The sequence below is a fragment of the Anneissia japonica genome, unplaced genomic scaffold (assembly GCF_011630105.1).
Source record: "Anneissia japonica isolate Jap-2015-1 unplaced genomic scaffold, ASM1163010v1 scaffold287852_len814684_cov197, whole genome shotgun sequence".
Taxonomy (NCBI): Eukaryota; Metazoa; Echinodermata; class Crinoidea; order Comatulida; family Comatulidae; genus Anneissia; species Anneissia japonica.
The window spans coordinates 153,057-175,578 of NW_022704998.1; the positions used below are offsets into that span (position 1 = coordinate 153,057).

At 34.2% G+C, this 22,522-nt stretch overlaps 2 protein-coding genes across 2 annotated transcripts in view; one reads left to right on the forward strand and one right to left on the reverse strand.

The window, feature by feature from the left end:
- LOC117105155 (neurogenic locus notch homolog protein 1-like) overlaps positions 1-9,832 on the forward strand; it is a 42,015-nt gene extending 32,183 nt beyond the window's left edge. Inside the window, exons 18-27 of the mRNA XM_033246220.1 lie at positions 422-522; positions 862-1,242; positions 1,742-1,935; positions 2,509-2,886; positions 3,003-3,151; positions 3,408-3,739; positions 4,491-4,662; positions 5,227-5,513; positions 5,748-5,993; positions 6,486-9,832. Of these exons, the coding sequence (XP_033102111.1) occupies positions 422-522; positions 862-1,242; positions 1,742-1,935; positions 2,509-2,886; positions 3,003-3,151; positions 3,408-3,739; positions 4,491-4,662; positions 5,227-5,513; positions 5,748-5,993; positions 6,486-7,769 (3,524 nt within the window). The 3' untranslated portion in view covers positions 7,770-9,832. The remainder of the gene's footprint in view (positions 1-421; positions 523-861; positions 1,243-1,741; positions 1,936-2,508; positions 2,887-3,002; positions 3,152-3,407; positions 3,740-4,490; positions 4,663-5,226; positions 5,514-5,747; positions 5,994-6,485) is intronic.
- A 7,512-nt stretch (positions 9,833-17,344) lies between these two features.
- The window catches only part of LOC117105163 (phosphatidylinositol 4-phosphate 5-kinase-like protein 1), a gene marked incomplete in the record, with an annotated part of 8,266 nt that continues 3,088 nt past the window's right edge, over positions 17,345-22,522 (reverse strand). Inside the window, 5 exon segments of the mRNA XM_033246233.1 lie at positions 17,345-18,745; positions 19,048-19,210; positions 19,796-19,908; positions 21,364-21,419; positions 22,275-22,434. Of these exon segments, the coding sequence (XP_033102124.1) occupies positions 18,205-18,745; positions 19,048-19,210; positions 19,796-19,908; positions 21,364-21,419; positions 22,275-22,434 (1,033 nt within the window).

Here is a 22,522-nt window from a genome sequence, read left to right on the forward strand (position 1 = left end):
ATGTTATACTTATGCATTAAATTGTGATCTGCAAACAAAAAAAAGATATACATTTTCCCCTTTTTTTCTAAAATACCTCCAGGTTAAAGGTCAATGCCTCCAACTGGTGGTCGTGCACTATTCCAGCCCTGATGTGTGTCATAAAATTTAGAAAAACCCTCTACAAATTTAAATATTTAATTCACTAATTTATAAGTATTAAATGAATGACCAACTTACAATAATGCACAGATCAGATTTATACAATTGAATTTTTTGAAAATGAAAATCTTAAATTTCATTACTAGACAAATTATATGTCTATGTAAACATTTATAGAAATTTTAATTCTCATGCATTATTATTTAGAGTAGAAAATATTTTCACATTATAATTTTCATTTGAATGTTAGTAACCTAGGCAATGATTTGATTTTTCTCAGGGCGGTCATGTGACATTGAAATGCAGAAGTGTACTCCGAACCCTTGTCTCCATGGCACATGCTCAGTCACTTCAACTGGCTTTCAATGTAACTGCTCATACGTAAGTTACCTGCGGCAAATTACCATTATTAATTAAATTACCAGTAACTTATTAATTAATTATATATTAATGATATATAATATTAATCATTTTTTATGTATTATAATATAAGAATATAATAGAATATAAATGTATGGTAGTGATAATAATCATATAATAAAAATTAAATAATGGTGTAGTGTAATGTCATAATCATACACAAATCACCAGCAATTAATATTATATTTCTTACGGGTTATTCATGGAAAAAATAATAACATAAACATTCAAAAAGCATCTATTATTTTTTTAATTTTTACAGTATATATACACTAATTGTTTTTATTCAACATTCTTCAGGGGTATCATGGCAAGTCATGTGATCTGCAGCTTCTCTCCTGCAGTCAAAATCCTTGTCAGAATGGTGGCACTTGCCACGATCAACAGAATGGCTTCAAATGCTTCTGTCCTGATGGAACATCTGGTGTTCACTGCGAACTCAATGCCGATGAATGCCTCTCCATGCCCTGCACCAATAATGGTATCTGCCAAGATCAGATTGATCATTACTTGTGCGATTGTCCACAAGGGCATAATGGTGTTCGCTGCGAAGTGAAAGATCCAAACTTTGAAGGTGGCATTGGGACAGTGGTACTTCCACCTACCCGTCCACCAAATCCAGCAGATGATCAGTGCGCTGATCCAGAATGTGACGAGTTGGGAGGCAATGGTTTTTGTGATGTAAGCATCTTATTTATCGTTCATGCTTGAATAGGCGCAGCGGCGCTTATAAAATTGTTGGAGGCTTTAGTGCGGCGTTTATTCGAGAGCGGCACACATAAAAAAATATTGGCGTGGCACTTTCCATGTTGCCTACATATTCCAGAGATTTCCGTGTGCAAATTCTGTAATAACGAAGTGTACAGTGGTCTCTGGCAAAAGTGAAAACTTTTTGAACTTTGACTGCTTTGAACATAGCTACGCCGCGCGACTTTACATTCAAGCATCCAATTTACAATGCACCCTCTATTTAGAACAATTAAGGAACAATTAACGTACTTGGTAACAAGCTTTGGCGTAATGCGAACAGCCTATCTCAGATCCATGGCAACAACTAGGACGCCCTCTCCCAAAAGTGATTTCTTTTCTGTGCCAAATCAACACTTCTATTTGTTAAGCTTAAATCGCTGAGAACGCCATCTTGTGTTTATAAGATCTTTGATATTTACTCACTTTTCAGAATAAGTGCAACAACCATGCGTGTAACTGGGATAGCACTGATTGTTCAGTAGGTTTGGATCCATGGGAGAACTGTCCTGTCAAAGACTGCCACCTTGTCTTTCAAGATCATCAGTGTGACCCAGATTGTAATACTTCTAATTGTCTGTATGATGGATACGACTGCGACAACAAAAAACCAGTGCATGAATGCAAGTAAGTCAGAACTAATTATATATTATAGTACAGTATAAATATATCTTTTGGCTCAACAAAATATATGCTTCAGTAATTTTAATGAAATGTAGTACTGATTTGTACATATATTTTTTTATTAGTGTGTACTGATTCATAATTATCATTCAGTCAATATGCACCATTTATATTAGGGTTTATATTTATATAGTCCAGCACATTATTTACCATTTAATTTAGGACATTGATTTCTATAGAAGTAAAAAATAATAATTTAAAACTACATTAAAAATCAGAATATATGTGCAAAATACCTACACAGTGAATTTAAGATTGATTTAACCAACATTAAAATCAAAAAGTACCTAAATCAGACCTAAATGTACATTAATAATGATCAAACCTCCTTATCAAAAAGTAAAAATAATGTCATCAGAATGAATTAGGAAGCAACATAAAGTTTTAAGTGAGGTGGTGGACTGTTATCAAATCTAAATGTGTATGGTATAAGGATCATCATTATATAAAAAGTTATATTTAAAAATAAGAATGTACATTGTATTTTTAAAGTTTAAATTATCTGTACTTTTCCAGCACTGTCTACGATACCTATTGCGAGAGAAATTTTATGAACGATGTATGTACCGAATGGTGCAAATCCCCCCAGTGTGTTTGGGATGGTTTGGACTGCGATACAGACCAACCGGTCTATGCAAAGAATGCCCTCGTCTTGATCCTCAGTATCGATTACACCCTCATGCTGACTCCAGAGGTCTCCCGTGCATTCCTCCGGAACCTCAGTATCATCTTGCAAACAACACCTTTCATTATGAATGATAAAGATGGCAAACCGATGATCTATGAATGGCGATCTGATATTGATGCTGCTGCCGGAAATAATTTGCAACGTGTACGTCGATTCATGTCCCCCGGTCGCAAAGCAAGAAACAGCAATGGAGCTGTAGAATACGGGTATGTGAAAAGTTTTTTTTTTGTAATCTAAGTAAAATTGAGAAATTTAGTCTTTCAAAATTAATAATTGAGAATTTTCTAACATGTTGACAAATTCACTGATTCTTTATTTACAGATCAAAGGTTTATATAAGACTTGACAATAGAGGGTGCCTTAAGGCTTCAATGACTTGTTTTGGAACAGCCGCCGAAGCAGCAGCTTTTCTAGGTGCAGTGACATCATCTGGTAACAGCTCATTTTATCTGCCAATTATTACTGCCAAAGGTGAGCTTTGAGTAGTTTTTTTTTTATTTGAACATTTTCTATGATTATATCATCATCATTGTCATCATTCTTGAAAATGTTTGTCTGGGTCTACACGAAAATCTAACTTGAATATTATTTCATATAAATATTATATCTGTAGGCTTGAAACCGAAAGGTGATCTAAAATAAGAGGGCAAACTATATTATAAAGATTTTGGTTAGTATGATTCTTAATTCTGAAGATAATCAAGAAACTGTTTTATTTTTTATCTAGATGAACCTATTGAAACAGAAAGCTCACCGCAGACCTACCTTATATCAGCAGCTGTTGTCATTGTACTGCTCCTTGGTTTACTTTATGTTTTAATGAACAGACGGAAATTCCGTACAACCATGGTTTGGTTCCCTGACAACTTCAAGACCAAGGATTCCAAGAAGAGACCACATGAAGAAACACCTAGACAAATGCCAGTTGGACGTGAAGGTTCCCTGTCATCGGACAGTATTAGCAATGACACAGGTGCATGCTTGGAGGTAGATGAGAATGGAGAACACCTGACTATTAATCTTGATGACACCAATGTTCAGAGTAACAAGCGAAGAAAGGTACTGTACCATATATAATAGTGATAATATAATAACAATTATCAAAGATTTATATTTCGCATTGTGTTAGTATTCAAATTAGGTTAGTTATTTTTATTATTATTATTATTATTCTTTCTTTAGGCATGCAACACATGTGCCAAGGTTTGCCAATAGCGAATATATATCACTGTCCTACTTGTAGGTGACAATCCCTTACACAAGACAAACATACACACACGATGCTTTAGACAAACTAAATCCGTTAATGCAATATAAACAAATGGATAAATAATAATAATGCTCAATTAGGAACAAGATGTTATAATCGTCTCAAATATAGCCCTTCAACGAAAAGGGTTTTGTTGAAACAACCTGCAAAATATAAAAGGAAATAAATGTGAACTTCAGTTAACAGACCGCAGAGATCCACCAGGCACCATTTTCTGTCAGTTTGATGCAAGAAGCCAGCCAGATTATTACTCAAAAAATGTTTTAAATTATAAGTAGCCCAAAAGGGGAAGAAGCAAAATATTACATTATGACAATCATGTGTATTTGCATAAGTAACTTTAATAGTAAAATTCAAAGGAAATGATAATTTATCCTTCTTGATGCCCTCTAACAAGAACCAATGTAAAATTTTATATGGGAACATTTTCTACGAATAATAAATATAGCTCCTCATTATTCTGTTTGTGTCATTTTTATAAGACAAAATGAGATTAATCAAACAGTTGAGTGGAAAATTAAATTGAGTTTTGTTTCTTAGATTGAGCCTTGTTCACCACCGTACTCTGGACAGACAGTGTTATCCGATGAAGAATTGGATCAGCGCGAGTGGAAGCCTCAACATATCATTGCTAATGGTGGATATCAAGATGGCGCACTCACACCTCCGCAGGATGAAGATTCTGCCGAAGATGTTGATGTCAGAGGTCCAGGTAATGCCATTAGCTTAGAAAGTGTATTTCAGATAACATGTAGTTATGGAAAATATAAGGAATATAAGAAAGGAACTGAACAGGAAGATAAAATGAGAAAGGAAAAGAAAAGCTGACCTATCATGCCACCGAAACCTCTGATTCTCAGGGTTCCAGAGATGATCAGAAAGTAAATGAAATTGCAAAATTGAATTAAAAATTAAAATAAAAACTGATGAATTGTGATACTAAAATTGAACAATAATAAACAACAATTCATATACCGTAAAATTTATGTGGAATAAAAAAGTAACCTTTTTTTATTTATTTACTTATTTCTCCATATTAATATCCTAAATAATACTAATTAGTCCTACTGTCTTGTTTGCTAAAGTGTCAACGTAAACAATTTACGTCAATGACCACCAAATATTCTGTTAGCAGAATTGTTAAAATTATTAATAATGATAATGGTATACACACAATCAAGAGATGGTTTCTAGATTAAAATCTAGATTGTAAATTTTAGAATGATTTTTAACATTCACTATATTCATAAGTAAAAATAAAAATACTTTTTTGTAGGTGGTAAGACTCCGTTAATGTTGGCCGTGATTAGCAGCGATCGAGACCCAGATGGCAAAAATGAGCACTCTTATGCGTTGATTGAGAATTTGATACTTCAAGGAGCGAATGTCAATGCCAAGACTGATAAAACCGGTGAGACTGCGCTTCACTTTGCTGCTCGGTTCATGTGCCCTGGAGCAGCCAAGATCCTTATTGATCGCGGTGCTCATGTGAATTCAGAAGACAACAATGGACGCACACCCCTGCACACTGCAGTTGCTGCTGATTCATATGATGTTTTTAGGGTAAGGGAAAAAAGGTTTAAATGTTCAATATTAAACACCATGTAACATATTACACGCAATAGAAAGATATTGTTTTCAGATTTTAATTTAAAATATTGTAAATTTAAATTTACATGTCTCATTCACATCGAATAGTACTGTAAATAAATACAGTAATTTAAACAAAATTGTTACATACATTGAGTTTATGAATTTAGAACACTTCACAAGCATAAAATTTTAATTATTTTACAGCTTCTTGTGAGTAATAGAGCAACAAATGTTGATGCTAAAACCAACAAAGGAATCACTCCACTGATGATGGGTGCACGTTTGGCTGTTTCTAATATGATTGAGGACCTGATAGAAGCTAATGCAGACGTTAACCTCACTGATAATGATGGCAAGAGTGCATTGCATTGGACCGCATCAGTCAATAATGTCCATGCATGTCAGATTCTTTTGCAGAGTCGAGCCAACAGAGATATCCAAGACCATATGGTAAGTGTCCATCAATCTACAATGATTATTCCTTTACTTTCATTGTACAAGTATTTGACAGCACTTCTCCACAGCATCCTTAAGCAGAAAAGAAATCTACATGATTTTTCACGGAATATGAACCTACCAGCACATGATTTCAGAAGAAATAAACTGTAAACTATTTTGCTGTTAAATATAATACTAAATAATTATTTACTATTTAAGGTTTTATTCAAAATTTACATTGTATCCAGTGGCTAACTTGCGTAATATTTACAAAAACGTACAAAGATATATTGCACATTAAAATGGCACTAAAATGGATACTAATGAAGACATGTAAAACTCACAAATTATAATATAAATCAAGCTAAGACACATTAAATATTTAAAAGATTTTAAATATATAAATGTTTTATATAATTATTATATATAAAATGAAATATTTTCATTGTATTTGATTTATATTATTCTAGATCCTTACAATTGTTTGTTGTTCTTCCATTTTAGGATCAAACCCCTCTGCTGATAGCTGCAAAGGAGCATTCTGTAGATGTAGTTAAATGTCTGTTGGATCACCATGTCAACCGTGAAATAACAGATCACATGGACCGGTCAGCCCGTGACATTGCACAAGAAAATTACATGCAGGATGTTGTAGAGCTACTGGATTCCTATAAAATCGTACCAAGCCCAGCGAGTCTGAGTATGAATGGTGGTGTCTTGAGTCCTTCTATTGGAAAGGATGAGTATGATTTGAGCTACATGCACCACGTGGGGAAGCATCCGAAAAAGAAAGGCAGATCAAAATCAAATTCACATCCAATGCATGATTACAGCACAAAGTCGCCCTTGTCAGAAAATGGCAAGGAGAGAAAACCACGACAACGAAAGAAGCGTTCTTCAACAGACACCAGTGTGGTGATGTCGCCGGTGAACTCACTTGATTCGCCACAAACCCATTATGAAAGGACTCCTCCTCCTTACTCAAACGGGCAAAATATGATGACACACGGTATTGGCTTGGAGGATGGCGTTGTACCAGTAAGCACCAGTCATATGCAACTGCCCCATCACTTGTATACTGATATGGCTCATATGAATGGTTCACCGCATCATGCAAGCATAGCTAGTATGAATGGCGAGGTGACATGGGTTCAGGACGGCATGAACCACCTCCACCAACAGCAACACAGCTTAGCTGTCCAGCAAATTCAGCAATCAATGGTTGCGACACCCACTGTATCTGAGCCTAAAATGCAGCAGCCACACATGACAGTCAGGTCACCAACAAAAGCTAGTTCCTACTGTAATCCCACAGTGTCCATGCATAACATGATGTCACACCAGTTACACCACAGCCCGGGATCTATGTATGCCGTATCAGGCATGACGGATCCTCACAACCATATGGGAATCAATGGCGTCATGTCAGTTAAAGAGCTTCATCCCCTCAAACATTCCTACAGTGCAGCGCACCAACATCAACCCATGTCAAACATGATGCAGCACATTGCCAAGTATCCTACACCTCCCTCGCACCATAGTAATGGAACGTCACCCCACTCTACAGGTCCCCCAAGCAATGAAAGCACCAATGCGTATCTCTTCCCAGAAAGTTGTTTGACCCCTTCACCAGACTCGCCTGGAAAATGGTCAAGCTCATCACCACACTCAGCCCATTCAGACTCGTGGTCAGAGGGCATATCAAGTCCTCCAGGGGCCACGATCATTAATGGACAATTACCTCATACAAACGAGCAAATTGCTGGGTATCGTTCGCTCTACATTTAGTGAGAGCCTGTGTATTATTATTACAAACCTATGTGTAAATTGTAAGTCTTGTTGACGAGTCTTAGTCCAGCCACACTGTCTCAATGTAGGTTACTATGCAAAGTTTCTAAGACACCAGGTGTGATTAAAATTATCCATTCCGAATTATGTTGGTTGAACATTCCGCCGTCGTTGCCACCGCTACGCGATTGTTGTCAGTGGCATTTTTAGAGGTGAAAAATCTCTGAGGCTGATCGTTTGCAGCTGTAGGATATTAAGATGAAGAGGACTGTTTTACTTATAGGCTGAAACCTTTCATCGAAGCAGTTAGGGAGCATAATAAACAGATATGTTCCCTCTGTGTTGCTCTAATGAAGTATTTTAGATGGCGGCAAAAAAAGAGGACCAAATGCTTTTGTCTTCCATGCACACATGTAAAGCCCACATGACCAGAAAATACTTAAATTGTTCTTAAAGGTTGTTTGTGGAAAGTAATTTAGTGTGATGTTTGACAATATTGTTACGTTTCAAGGCACGGTGAAAGTGTGCCATATGAATATTGGCGTGACTGCCTTGTAATTAGACCATACAGCTATATTTTGATACACAATCCAGTACAAAAAAATAAGTGTATTTTTTCTAGGTTATTTAGGCTTGAGGTACATCTGCATTGTACAGTTTTAATCAGTTTGAACCACTTTTTATCTGAAGTTGCATTTGTTACAGAAATATTTTATGGACAATTTTATGCTTGAATTTTTTTTTTTATGGCTTTGTTCAGTTACCTTTTATTTAAATAAATTATGAACTTGAATGAAAGGTTGTACGTTAGACAACATATGTTGGTAAGTTGCATTTTAGTACAGATTTTATCAACTTCAATGGTATAGGAAGAAAAATAAGAATACTTAGTATTTAAGATAAGTATTCTCGGTGATCTGCCATTCAGAATGGTATAGTTTATATATTTTTTTTCTCTTGAATGGTGCAAGATACAGAATAACAAGCTGTGTTTATTCTGTATTTTCATGTAAATTGTATATTAAGTGTCTTGTCTTGGTTATTTCCACATTTTATTGTAAAATATATACAGGAGATAAATAGAGACTTGGGGAAAAATTTGAGGGAGAATAATTTTTATGGAATATTTGACGACCAACATGAGGAGAAAATAAATGAATGTCTGAAATCCAATTTCTTGTTGGGGAAAATTTATTTTTTTTATAATAATGTTTTACATTACACATGCCCATGAGTATAATGTATATGTTTTTTAAAAATAGTAATTTTGAAATGACTATCATTTTGAAACAACTCGATGAATCAATAATTATTGAAATATGTTATGAAAATTATTAATTTCAAATGTATTTTTCGTAAACAAAACAATGATGACTGGGTATAAAGTCATTTTCATAAAACAAACTCTAAGATAAGAAGAGTTGGGCCATACCATTAATATAGAGGGTATATTTGTTATGACAAAAAAATTTGACTATATTCTGGTATGACACTTAATAGATGGCCCACAATTCTCACTATTGATTGTTAGTGAATATTTTTGTATATAGATTTTAAAAGAGAGAACATGCCTGATTGGAGTTCAGGTTACAACTCCAGGGTATACAGCAGATTATGAAAAACAAGAAATTGTTATTTTAAGTAAATTAACAAAAGCGTACTTAATAATATTGCACTTAATGCCATCACTGTGAAGTGGTATTAAAATGCTTACATTGCAGGAACTTTATTTTAATAATTGTTTGTGTGTCATGAGTTTTTGTAACAATTATACAATTTTATCACTAAAAACGAAATATCTTTTCAACGTCCACAATCAAAATTTTAAAAGTGTACTTAAAGATTTCTTACTTGTTTCAGTTTTTTACTGGTATACTTATCAATTTCATACACATAAAAGTTTGTTTAAAAGTTTGAGCAGTTTTGCTTCAAATTTGTAGCTTTAGGTAATTTTAGAATTGCTTTGATGAGGCTTGTTTCAGCACAAAGTTACAAGAGATCATTTGTGTTTAATATTATTATTATTGTTGTATTCATGAATAAACAAACTGATGTACCTTAAAGCACAGAATTCTTTATTTTATAAAGTCTGGTCAAAGAATGAATTGATGATGATAGTGACAGTGAAGATGATATCATACAATACATTATATAAGCAAAATAAAGATAAACTGTGATGGAGAGGATCAGACAGAAGAGGAACCGAAAATAATATAAATACAATATCTAGTTTGCCGAATCACAGATTGCCTAGTCCACTTTGCCGAAATCCCATTTTGCCGAAACCCAGTTTGCCGAAAGTCAATCAAAAGCAATGAAACATTAAAAACAGCATAACACTCTTTTACCGTTACTGCGACTGTACGAACTGGTGGAGAGATGTGTATAAGAGACAGGGAGTGATGTGATTGCCCTACCTGACATAGTATCGTGCCGAATACTAAGTACTCTACATTCCAACATACTTGCAAAGTGATTCGGGTGGGAATCGAACTCACGACCTCCAGATTAGCCTGGTGTGATTATGCACATTTTTTTCTCAAGTATTTGGGAACGTACTTCTATGATATTTTTTCCTGATGCAGTCATTAACATATAAACAAAGAGATAATAAATATTGTTTTATATACATGGCTGTCGAAAAAACAACACCGGCCACACCGGACCAATTCTTCTCTTATTTTTATTACTTTAAAGAATACATATACATTTACCTATAAATTATATTAATAATTTTTGCACCTCAATGACATTTGAATGTTTCACCATGTACATGTTTTGTAGTACACTATTAGCCTATGCATTTCAAGCTCCTGTTATAAATTAATTGAAAACTTTTTTTAAATCTTTGATTTTAGCAAAATATGCTCACCTTTGCCCCAACCATGCAGCGCATGGGTAGGGTAACTAGTCGCCCACTAGGACGGAAGTAACTCTATAGGTTGATCTAGGGTTGTTATTTTCTTTGGCACAATATTTTCAAGGGTTGGGGCTTAGCGGAATGGTTCCTCTCCTCGGTAGTATGGGAGGTAGAGCTGTTGGCTCAGTATCCTTTTATAGCCATTTGTAAACATAATATTTACATTTAAATAGCATTGTAAGGATCGGCTCAGAGTAGAAAATGTAGTAGTAAACTGTAAACAAGATATGAGATACAGTAAATATAACGCAGGTAAAATTATCCCCCCACAAGTCATCCTCGGTATTTCTAATTTATTTATAAAATAATAATTAGGCCTATATATTAAAAAGTGACTAAACTACATGGTAAAAACTACCCCTTTCGAACACAGTCCCAGTATTTATGAGTGAACTTTCTATTGTTTTCCTCTGTTTACAGTGTAATGTATGTCTGTCTGTCTATCTACTCAAATCAGTAAGAAGAGAATGCCGTATATATAAAGGGCGCTTCTTGGAAAAGGGTTTTTATATTTGAAGTCGGAAAACATCAGTGTCGTCGCCACCAGCGGAGGTGAGGGATAGATGATCTGGGGAAACGGGATGTTGGACTTCCCATTGAAAAAAATCGTAGCGAACACTATACTTCTATAGTCTCAGGGTGAAATTACCTGGCATGAATTACCGAGAAATTTGGATCTTCATATCTGGAAATCTATGGCACCGTCACTGAGCATTACCTCCGATTGGGGCTGTGGTGAGGTTTCGTCGGATCTACGCCATATTGTCAAAATCTAGTTTGCCGAATCACAGATTGCCTAGTCCACTTTGCCGAAATCCCATTTTGCCGAAACCCAGTTTGCCGAAAGTCAATCAAAAGCAATGAAACATTAAAAACAGCATAACACTCTTTTACCGTTACTGCGACTGTACGAACTGGTGGAGCCAGTGGAAAGTAAGGGCATAGACATAAATATCTATCCATAATATTCATCCATAATTGGAAATTGTTCTTTTCCACTCTCAAAGAAGAAAGAAAATTACATGATTTATCGGGGGAAAAAAGAAACTCTATCACATGTCTATTGTTAAATAGGCAAATTCAAGAATTGCAAAACTGAGAATTTCGAAGCCTTCCAATGCGGTGTGCGATGCGATCTCTGCTTATGCGTATAATAAATAACTGCTTATTGCAGTTTAATGATTAGTTTTGTCCTATTCTGTAAATCAAACTTGATTAACAATTTAGCTATCAGCAAAAAAAAGAAATAATTAAATAGGCCTGTCAGATAAAATGTATTATAAGCATATTTATAATAAGTGTATAAAGTTTAATTAAAATAATAATATTTATACCTAAATGAAATAAATAATAATCTACAATTATACACCCGAATCAGGGGGCTGACTAGAGCCTCTGTCAGCGTCCCGGCATAAAAAAAAAATCGTGTGTTCGCGTTTGGAGTTCTTTTGGGTTTTTTTATACCACAATATTAGAAATTGACAATCAAAATACGTTATATGGATAGGCAAATTATCATTTTTGGTCCCGGACGATTTCGCCAAATAAACGCCCTGAGGGGTTAATTGTTGAGAATGGTTTTTGAGGGTAAGTTTATTCGAGGCAGGCATTTTTTTTTTTGTGTGTAAAATGGATACGTACTGTAGGCCTATATACTCAATCGCCCCATAATTCCACTGTAATTAAAATTTAATTCTACTGGAGTAAAACGTTAGTAGAAAGTATTGGGAATGATGTTTCCATTAGATCTGTTTACAGTCAAGAGGGAGTTTATTCGAGGAAAAATATACGCCACGCGGTGTTTTCGAAAGAGGCGTTTATTCCAAATGAGGCTCAAGAAATACAAATAGGAAAATGTTAATATGGCTCCTCCCTGACCCACCCATCATGTTTTCAAAAGCATGTAGGCCTATGATATACTTTTGTACGATGGTGACGGCAAATGATTCGGCAAACTTGGTTTCAGCAAACTGGGTTGTCATGATTTCGGTGAACTGGATTCGGCAAACTGGGTATCGGCAAAAGGCCTAATTCGGCAATCATGGGTTTTGGCAAACTGGATTTTTTGAGAGTCGAATACCGTTTCGGCCCCAGTGCTGGACCAATTCGAGGGTGGACGCTAATAAGTGACGTTTTCAGACTGGAGACTGTGCTCTAAAATTGTTTTGAGTCATTTTCATACAATGGCATTAAAACTGGAATATCTGAGTGAACATGTAAACAACAGTAAAAAAAACAGAGCTAAAGATTTGTTGTTGTGTAATGACATAGTGGTAGGCACATTTTTTTGCAAACTACATTCAAAATGTAAATCTAAGTATTCTTTAAAAGTAGGCTAAGTGAAATCATTTTAATTAATTTATTATAGTGTAATATTATTTATATATTGACTTAAAAACGATCCTTGGGTCGTAAAATGCGTTTTACGACCCATTTAAATACAGTAGGCCTATTTATAACAATCGCTAAATATATAAATTCATGATCTTAATGCCATTAATGTTCTCAAAATAATTGTCTGTATATACATTCTATAATTTTTCTATCTAAATCATTTTAATTAATTTAATAAAGTGTAATATTATTTACCCCGGTATATAGTGACTTAAAAACGATCTAGGCCTATGGGTCATAAAACTTTTATTTAAATAGGCCGATAAAAATCGCATAAAAATACACATTCATGAAAACATCAGGATGCAGCATAAAGTGGTCTTAATGCTGTTAATGTCCTCAAAATCTTGGTGTATTTATTCAGTTTAATATTATTTTCTGCATTGTGTATTCTATACCGAATATTTTTGAGATATTACAGAGGAAACATTCAAAAACTAAAAATTTACACTATGTTTTAATTAATTTCATATCCAGACTTTTATATCCAGAATTTCTTGTCCGAAAAGCCCAGCTGGCAGGAAGCTTGATGAGTGACACAATTTTTGGCTATCTATGAATAATTGGTAAGTTCTGTTGCCCTTTCACGATTGAGTCCGGATATTCTTTCCTTGATAGTTGTGGCTTATTTGTCTACATCACTGGAATAAAAAAATATTGAGAAAAGATTTGGAAACAGAGAAAGAATTATAACGGAATATCATCAAAACATAATAGATAAATAAAAACAGAGGCAGAGGCAGTGGTTTAAAATAAAGGGGGCCCACGGGGAGGGAATTTGTCAGATGAAGGGTTCACGTCACCTCAGCCCCACCATGGTTGGGGCTGAGGTAAGAAACTTTTCGATTATGGCACCTCTAGATGGCCAGAAATGGCACTCTCAGATTTTAAATTTTAATGTAATTTTCTTTTTTTCTCAAATTTTTTACCATTTTAAAAGATTTAGGGTGCGGTGGGGAGGGGGGAAAGCCGGCTGCCACCCCACCCTACCCCCTCCCCAAAAGGAGAAACCTAACATAAACATTATCGTATTCACTTATCGCAATGGACAATGTTGCTGATACAACATAATAGTACTTCACAATTCTTTATCATATCAGCATTATCATATTAAATATAAATTATTTTATAGTATCATCATACCACGAAATGATGTGAGTATTATCAAATACATGGCATTGGGGTAGGACTAGTACATCGCAATAGCGCAAACAAATTATATTAGCATTCCGACTGCATTGGGTAAATAAAATTTATAAAAAGTGTACTATTCAATATAAATGAATATATAGATTCATAAATACAGTATATTCAAACAATAAACATAATACCATAACTATAATCTTCATACAAACATTTTTCATTATATAATATTTTTTGATTGATTGATTGAATTTATTCGATGCTCAACATGCATAAGCAAGATAAAAAATGGATTGAGATTAAGTAAAGTAAAAATTACCGTATAATCGCCCATTATAGACAGGATTCCAACCCATTTCTAATGAGGTCCAATTTAAATATACACTGTCTGTCTTGAGCTGAAATATAAACAATTTAATTCAACAACTGAATAATTATATTTAAGTAAGTTGCAAAATTACAATTAATATATGAATGACAAAATTGTTTTCCTGTCAATTAACAGTTAAATTATACCAGTGCTATATTCTTATTTATACATACTCTATAGACTGTCGATTTAAGGATTCTGTAGTAAAATGTTCGTAAAATCAGGAAAAATGTCGATGGGGGGGGGGGGCAAAATTCCGACCGGGGTCTAAAACAAGGGGATGCCTAGAGCCTTGTTTATGGTCCCGGAATAAAATCCCTGGGGTGAGGTTCATGGGGAGAAATCTTACGGTACAGGTTCGCCCATGTGATTTTTGATTGGATTTAATTAATGTCGTAGAGTCGGACGAGGGAGTTGATGTTAGTTTTATTTTACAGCAACATGTGCTACTGGGGTCCAGACTCGGGATTAATCAATGTCAGCTTAGAATGTCTCAAGTCAAAAAAGTTAACATGTCCCTAAAGCAAATACCTTACTGATTTATCAAACCATCTTAGCAAAATCTTAGCTTAAAAATTGTCTTAGATGGCGCATGCGTACAGTCGACTTTTTATTTTTAAGCATGAGCTAAGCAATGTTGAATTATTATTATTATTATTATTATTATTACAACATTCCTATATAACATGCTCAACTGCACTGTATATTCGAAAAAGGGAAGTGTGCAACTGGCCCTCACCTAAATTATCCAAAAATTTATTCGAAAATGGAGAAAAAAAAATCAAAATTGTATTCAAATTTAAGTAGTCTCCGGCCATCTAGTGCATGGACCATTGAGGTGACATAATCATAAATCCATATGTGAAGGTCTCCTGGATCCCCTCTATTTCGAATTTCTGGATCCATCACTAGGTAGCTTTATTTGATATCGACATCATGGAAGTACACATCCATGAAGATATTAATATCAATATTGATAAAGACGGTGTCATTTGGGCCTACAATGATCATTTTAGCTGTCCTTTAAAAACAATATAGAAAATATTTTTGTCGAGCTATAACAAATTTTGATTATTCAGGATTAAAAGTTGTGTACCAGATAATTATAGGCTATTGGTAAATTACAATTGTCGATAGATACGAATCTACATTGTAAACAAGGAACGGAAGTTAACAAGCCCCAAGCTGTAATTAATGTAAATAACGTTTTTCAGCCAGTTTCAAGTCCGGTGGTTTTAGCGAGTCACTTGGAATGTATGTTTTTAAATAGAATGCAGCACGTCAGTGAATGCTTTGGCTTTCCGAAAATTGTTAGTGCCTTTATTATAATCTGAGAAGTATGAGAAAAAGTATAATATTGGTTTTCGGCACAGAAGGTAGGTAAATTAAATGTTTATTTTCTATGGTACAATACATAATTAATTAGATCTCTATCATTTCCGAAAATTGCAGATAAAAGATCATATGGTAATGTGATGAATTTTACTATATAGAGTGTGATTCCGGCCATCTTGAAGTATTATTCATCAACCATAATGAGGCTGAGGTGGGTGTGGACTAACGGCTTTGAAGTAAGTAAAGTAAAGTAAATAGATAAAAGAGACAATGTTTTAAAGTTTTATTTTCTATGGTACATCACGCATATTAATTAGGTATCTATGGTTGCGGAAAATCGATGATAAAGGACCATGAGAAATTTGTTGGCGCTTCATTTTTACTATGGTGATGTGATGATGACGAAATTTAATATATAAAAGTGTAATTTCCGGCCATCTATAGGTACTATTTACAGTATTTTCCACAATGTTCGCACCTCAGCCTCAACCATGGTGGGGCTGAGATGGGTGTGGACTCACATTTTATCTTTGAAGTGATAAAGTAAAGTAAATACATCAAAGACGGTGTCTTTAAGTCTTATTTTCTATGGTCTCATCACACATACTAATGATCTCTATGGTTGCCGACAATCAATGATGAAAATACATGATTTGTTGGCGCTTCATTTTGACTATAATGGTGATGTGATGATGAACTTTACTATAGTGTCATTTTCTGCCATCTAGAGGTACTATTTCATAAAAATTTTTCACCTCAGCCCAACCATGTTAATTTCGATAGAATATCACAAAATATGCTACAATCTATGGGATCTCATTTATCTGTAGTCGGTCTACGTACTATCAATAACTCATGTTCTCTCATGGTCTAACGGTGTATTTGTCTCCAAGACCCAGGTAGGCCTAAACATCGTGTTATGCATTTTCTAACCATTCATCGACTTACTGGATAGATGTTCCAACTCTGCCGAATATTCAATCATCAATCGCAGGTCACTTTATCAATTTTCCTATTAGTTGCTATTTTCGGGTACACATCAATTTGTATTTCTGTATCAATTTTTCCTTTGTGCACCGACAATCAACGAGGTTGTCATACAAACTATTTCCGAGTGTTACGGACACCTCGAAAGATATATTTAAAATACTATCAATCGTAATGCATGCATGAAAGAATACAAAGATTTTGAGTACTTTTGGGGCAGGCAACCATCACCTACGCACCTTCTTTCTCCCAAATTTTGAGTTGGAATGTAGGCAAAAAATATCAAATATGGTAAGCTGCTCTGTGAAGTTTTATCGCTCACGAAAACTCACGATGAAATTGGTGTTTTATAAAACTCATATTATTAAGTTTAAGAATGTTTAGTTACCCTTCCACAAACACATGAATGACGAAAACTAAACAAAATACCAATTGCAAAAAAAAACTTTTATTATACCATTAACAAAGAATATGAACAGAATGTTGATGGAATGTGCTAACGAATTCTACTAACATACTAAATTAAACAGAGAGAAATCATATGCACAAATAACACAATGGATGTCTATTGCACAGAATTATTTGGTATTATCAATTTTTAAGCACAAGGGGGCAGGATATACCAAAGATGAAACTTGCCTTCTGAGTAGTACTGTAGCAATCCTTTCACAAAACAAACATAAATATACTTAACAAAAATTTAAATTTTTGAATACATTACATGTAATTTCATACGAGGCTTAAGCTACGTTCACATCAAGCCCGGATCTGGTCCAGAGCCCTACAAAAAATTGTGAATTGCTACGTTTTTTGAACGCTGCGTTCACATTGCGCACAGAATACGGGTGTTCAGGTTAAGTATGCATGCGTTCGATTGGTTCGAACCAACCAAGCTTGTTGCTGATTGGTCCAAGAAAAAAAAACGTACGATTTCAGGATAAAAATGGCTCTCCGATCCATCTGTCCGGATCCGCAGTCCGGGTTGGAATTCGTACAAATTTGATGTGAACGATCCATTTATTTATCAGTGAAATTATTTTTCACGATTTTTTCTCCGGACTCCGGGCTTGATGTGAACGTAGCTTTATACAGATAAGTTACATTAGTCATGAGAAAAAATATATTGACTGATCTATCAATCAATCCATTTATAAATTAACCAATCCATCAATAATTCAATCAATTTATCAATCAACAATTCAACTATTTAATCATTAAACCCCTCAATCAAGCATCAAATCCATCATTCACTTAACAAGTCAATCTATCGATGAACTTATAAACTATCAAACCGATATGCTGGATAAATAGTCCTTAAATCTGTCTGCATAACGACATACGCTAACAGCAGAGAATGAAGTAAATGGATGTATTATGCTTTTCACTGCATGTTCAAGTTTCTTTTTTGGTCCATAAGTTGTAAAAAAATCAATAATTCCTAGAAAATACCGATCTTCCACACCATCTAAAATGTGTAATGAGTTCTCAAGGTTTGGAAGTAAGCGTATATTAAGGTGTTCATTGTCGTTCAAACTATGATTAATCTGTGGCTCAAATTTGTTTTTTGTGGGAATGGCAGATTCTTCGGCAGCACCAGGTAATTGGAAATCCTGTGATAACTCTGTGTGTTCCATCGCACTTGATGTCATTCCAAAGTTAACAAGTCCATTGCCTGATGCTACTGAGATACCCTCGTCTTGATTCACTTTTTTACTTTTATAAACAGAATTACCGTTATTTTTTAAATTATTTTCTGGATCATGATTTAAATTGATACCATTACAATATTCCTTTGATGCTTGACTTGTGCTTTTATACTTCATGGATCTGAAAAGAGAAAAACTAAAATTAGTGAAAACCATTGAGAAAGATATATTTCATCTTTACTAATGCAATCTTCTCTACTTCGAATTCCGTGTCAAAAAGGAAGGTAAGTTATGAAGGTCTAAGTTTGTAAGTTAAGGTGAAGGAAGGGTGTGGCCTCCAAATCTACCACAGGTCATACATATCACCAGCATACTCTTACATCTAATGCTGATAACCTGCTAAATTACATTCTTTCAAAACAAACTATAAATTTATTTACCATGTCATTACATAGTGTATTTTTTTTAATAACTTTCACTTACTTCTTTAATCTACAGACTACATCTGCTAGTCTTTCATCCAGGACTCTATCAGATTCCAACAATGGCTGTTTTCCTACAAGTAAACTGTAGTCAATGACACCAACAGTCTGCATAAACTCTGTGTCAATTGATATCTGTCTGTCAAACCACTGCTTTTGAGGACCTAAAGAAACAATATAAAAAAAAATAAAATAAATATATAAATTAAATGAACAGAATGTTTATATGTGCACTCAAAATAGAGCATTCATGTACTTTAAGACAGGCACATATTTCTCAGACAATCAGTAGACAGTGTTGGGTCATTAAGTGCTCACAGTGAGTGTTGATGGATTTATCGGCCGGTGGTCGGTACGGCGCATGTGTGCCCAGCTTATTTCGCTTCTTCCCACCACATTAACCTCACTGCTTTTGTCCTCTATACTTTTCTACATACTGTTGTTTTTATGCATAGTTTATATGTAATATAAACCTGCTTGTTTGTTAAACCTGTGTTGTCCTGTTATTGAGTCATTTCAACAGAAATTCTGAAGAGGGCAGTAGGTTCTCTCATATAAAGTACAGTATATTCAATTACCTCAAAATTATAAGTCAAAATATAAAAGAACATGGTAAGATACATAACAGAAGCTCCAGTAGTGGCTTATATAAACCAATTGGATATACAACTAAATTATTGCTAATTAAATAATAATAATAATGTAAATGATAATAAAAAAAAATTATAGTAAGTACCTGATCGACATACCTATATTTATATTTTGCTTGTTGAAATTTTGATCTTTCAAAACCAAACCAACCTGGTTTAACTTCTGTGATGGTTTGACGTAACGGTTGGCCTGGCAACCTTTTAAATCGTATCTATAGTTTTGGAAAGTGAATATAATGGTTAGCCTGGCAACCTTTCAAATGAAAAATTAAGTGACATTTATACAATAATAAGAACATGCATTCTATTTTCACAAACCAGAGCCTTGCAGGCGCCAACGTTCCTATGCATGATACATGACTTAACCAACCATATTTTCTGATTAAGTCATCATAAATGACATAATCAGAAAATATGGTTGGGTCAAATTTGTGTGGTGGTTGAAAAATTCAGGGGGAGTCTTTATGGCCCAAAATAGTGATTTTAGACCACATTGGTAATGTAATTTGATAGGCAAATTACAGTAATATTTTAGCAAACTACTTAAAAAAAAATTTCGTAGGCCTAAGGCCTAGCTAGGTATACAGTATTTTCATTTTACAGTAAATAGTTTAGAACGATATCGGGAGTGGGGGAGCTGGCAGTGGCCTACTAGACTACAATTGATTTGAAAATAGCTTGGGCCCGATCGTCCACACCAGTTGGGCCCAATCGTCTGTCACCCGAAGTTTTCATCACGATGATCAAGAACGTACACGCACACACACTACACACAGGAAAAACAGCGAAGAGTGATTACAATAGTTCCTATTGCATTACATGCATAGGTACTAAAAATGCAACCTTTAAATTAAAAATACTGAGTAATAGGCATAGGTAATACAAGGACAATGAGAATATTGTATTACAGAGGAACAAATTAAGTTTATTTTATTGCATGTTACATCTCATATGCTGGAATACAGATTTTTAAATTGTAGATCTTATTAGGATTAGGTTTTTAAATGTTTGTTTATGTTACCATAGCTGCAGTGACTTGACTGGGGCTTGATTGCATAGTGTGTTATTATATGCCATTCAAATTATTGTAGTGTGTTTTATTCTTTGTTATTCTAAATAGTGTATTGCTATTCGATACACAGTATGACATTTAAGATCTACGCCTATTTCAAAATTATTTATACAGCACATACAGTATTACTGACTATTACAATCTATACAGTACATAATGTATATTTTTTTTTTCTGCAGAGCATTTTAGGAATAAATTTTAGGGAATATTATAATTTTGTTACAGTATCTTTTTTTGGAAGAGTCCTTTTGGGATAGGGATCTTTAGGAAAATGATCTTCTTGAAAGCGAGTTTTTAGGAAGTGGATATTTCTGGAAGATGACTGTATTGGGAACTTAGGAAGAGGATTTTTGGAAGGGGATCCTTTTAGGTCATGAAGTTTTGGAAATGGGATCTTTTGGGAAGGGGATAGTTTCGAGAACTTTTGAAGAGATGATCTTTTAAAGATACTTTGTTAAAGGAATTATCTTTGGGAAGAGCATACTCAGTTTGGAAGATATATTTATTGATAAGTTAGAGGGTAATCTGGGTTGTATTTTAATGACTAAACTGTTATTACAATGTCAAATGGATTTACTTTTGAGCATGCAAATACCTTTCAATAATTCTATCATCAGGATAAAATACATTCTTCATCACCGAGAAATAAATCTGTTAAAAGAAAAAATATAATGTTTATAACAGTTTTTTCATAGATTTTGTATGTATAAACTTTAGCAATCGCTCATTAAATTCTGAAAACTCATTAATATCATACCACCTTATCTTCATTAGAAATGTTTAATTTTCTTATTTTGTTAACTCATGTCTTGGTTGCTTTATTGTTTTTGTAAAAATATTTTGTAAGTGTAAAATGTTGGATTAATGATCTAAATATATAACCATTTTTTAATGCATAACCTACTACTTAATCTATATTTGAGCGGTAATTTAGTTTAGGCAATAAATGCTGGTGGTTGATTTTCATCATTTTTTAATCATAGAAAATGAACTCAATTCAATGTTTTACCATTGTACAATATAGGTCTGCATCATCAAAATAAATAATTTTCAATAACTATGTGGTCAAAACTCTTGAGGATTCACCCCAAACTTTCCCCTACAAATTACTGTATCAACCCTGATGCCACCACTGAGAAATGTTTTTAGTCGTAATTTAGCTGCAAACTTAGAGTGATGATTTTTACAATACAATTGAGCTGGCATAAGTCAAATCTAAATTGGCATTGTAAAATTGTTTGATTTGGATAACGTTTTACTTACAGATCATTAATTAATGGAAAATACAACAATTTGGTATGTAAAATAAGATCGACTTAGAAATTATTTGAGTTAGCAAAGTTGACTTAGGCAAGTTTAACTGTACACTTGAATGTTCACAATCTTGGCAAGGACCTTGGGGTTGCAAGTAGAGCACTATACCACAGGTCCATATCCTACCTGCCCCTCCTCCCCTCTGTTTCTTATCCATTTAACATCAGTTATTATTAATAAATGAGTACCTACTGGTTTGTCCCCTTTCTGTTTGATGAGGTATAATCCCATGTAGCGTACTATTAAGCTATGTGGATGCTGCTTCAGATGACAAAGATAATTGGGCAGAATCTTCATGAACAACCTGGCATCGTTCTTCTTCTCTGTCTTGATGATATATCGTTTGTCATTGCTATCAAAGATCACACATTTGTTACTGGTGTCAACAACATTACATACTATTTGGAACTAGTAAACTAATAAAAACAAGAATTCTCTTC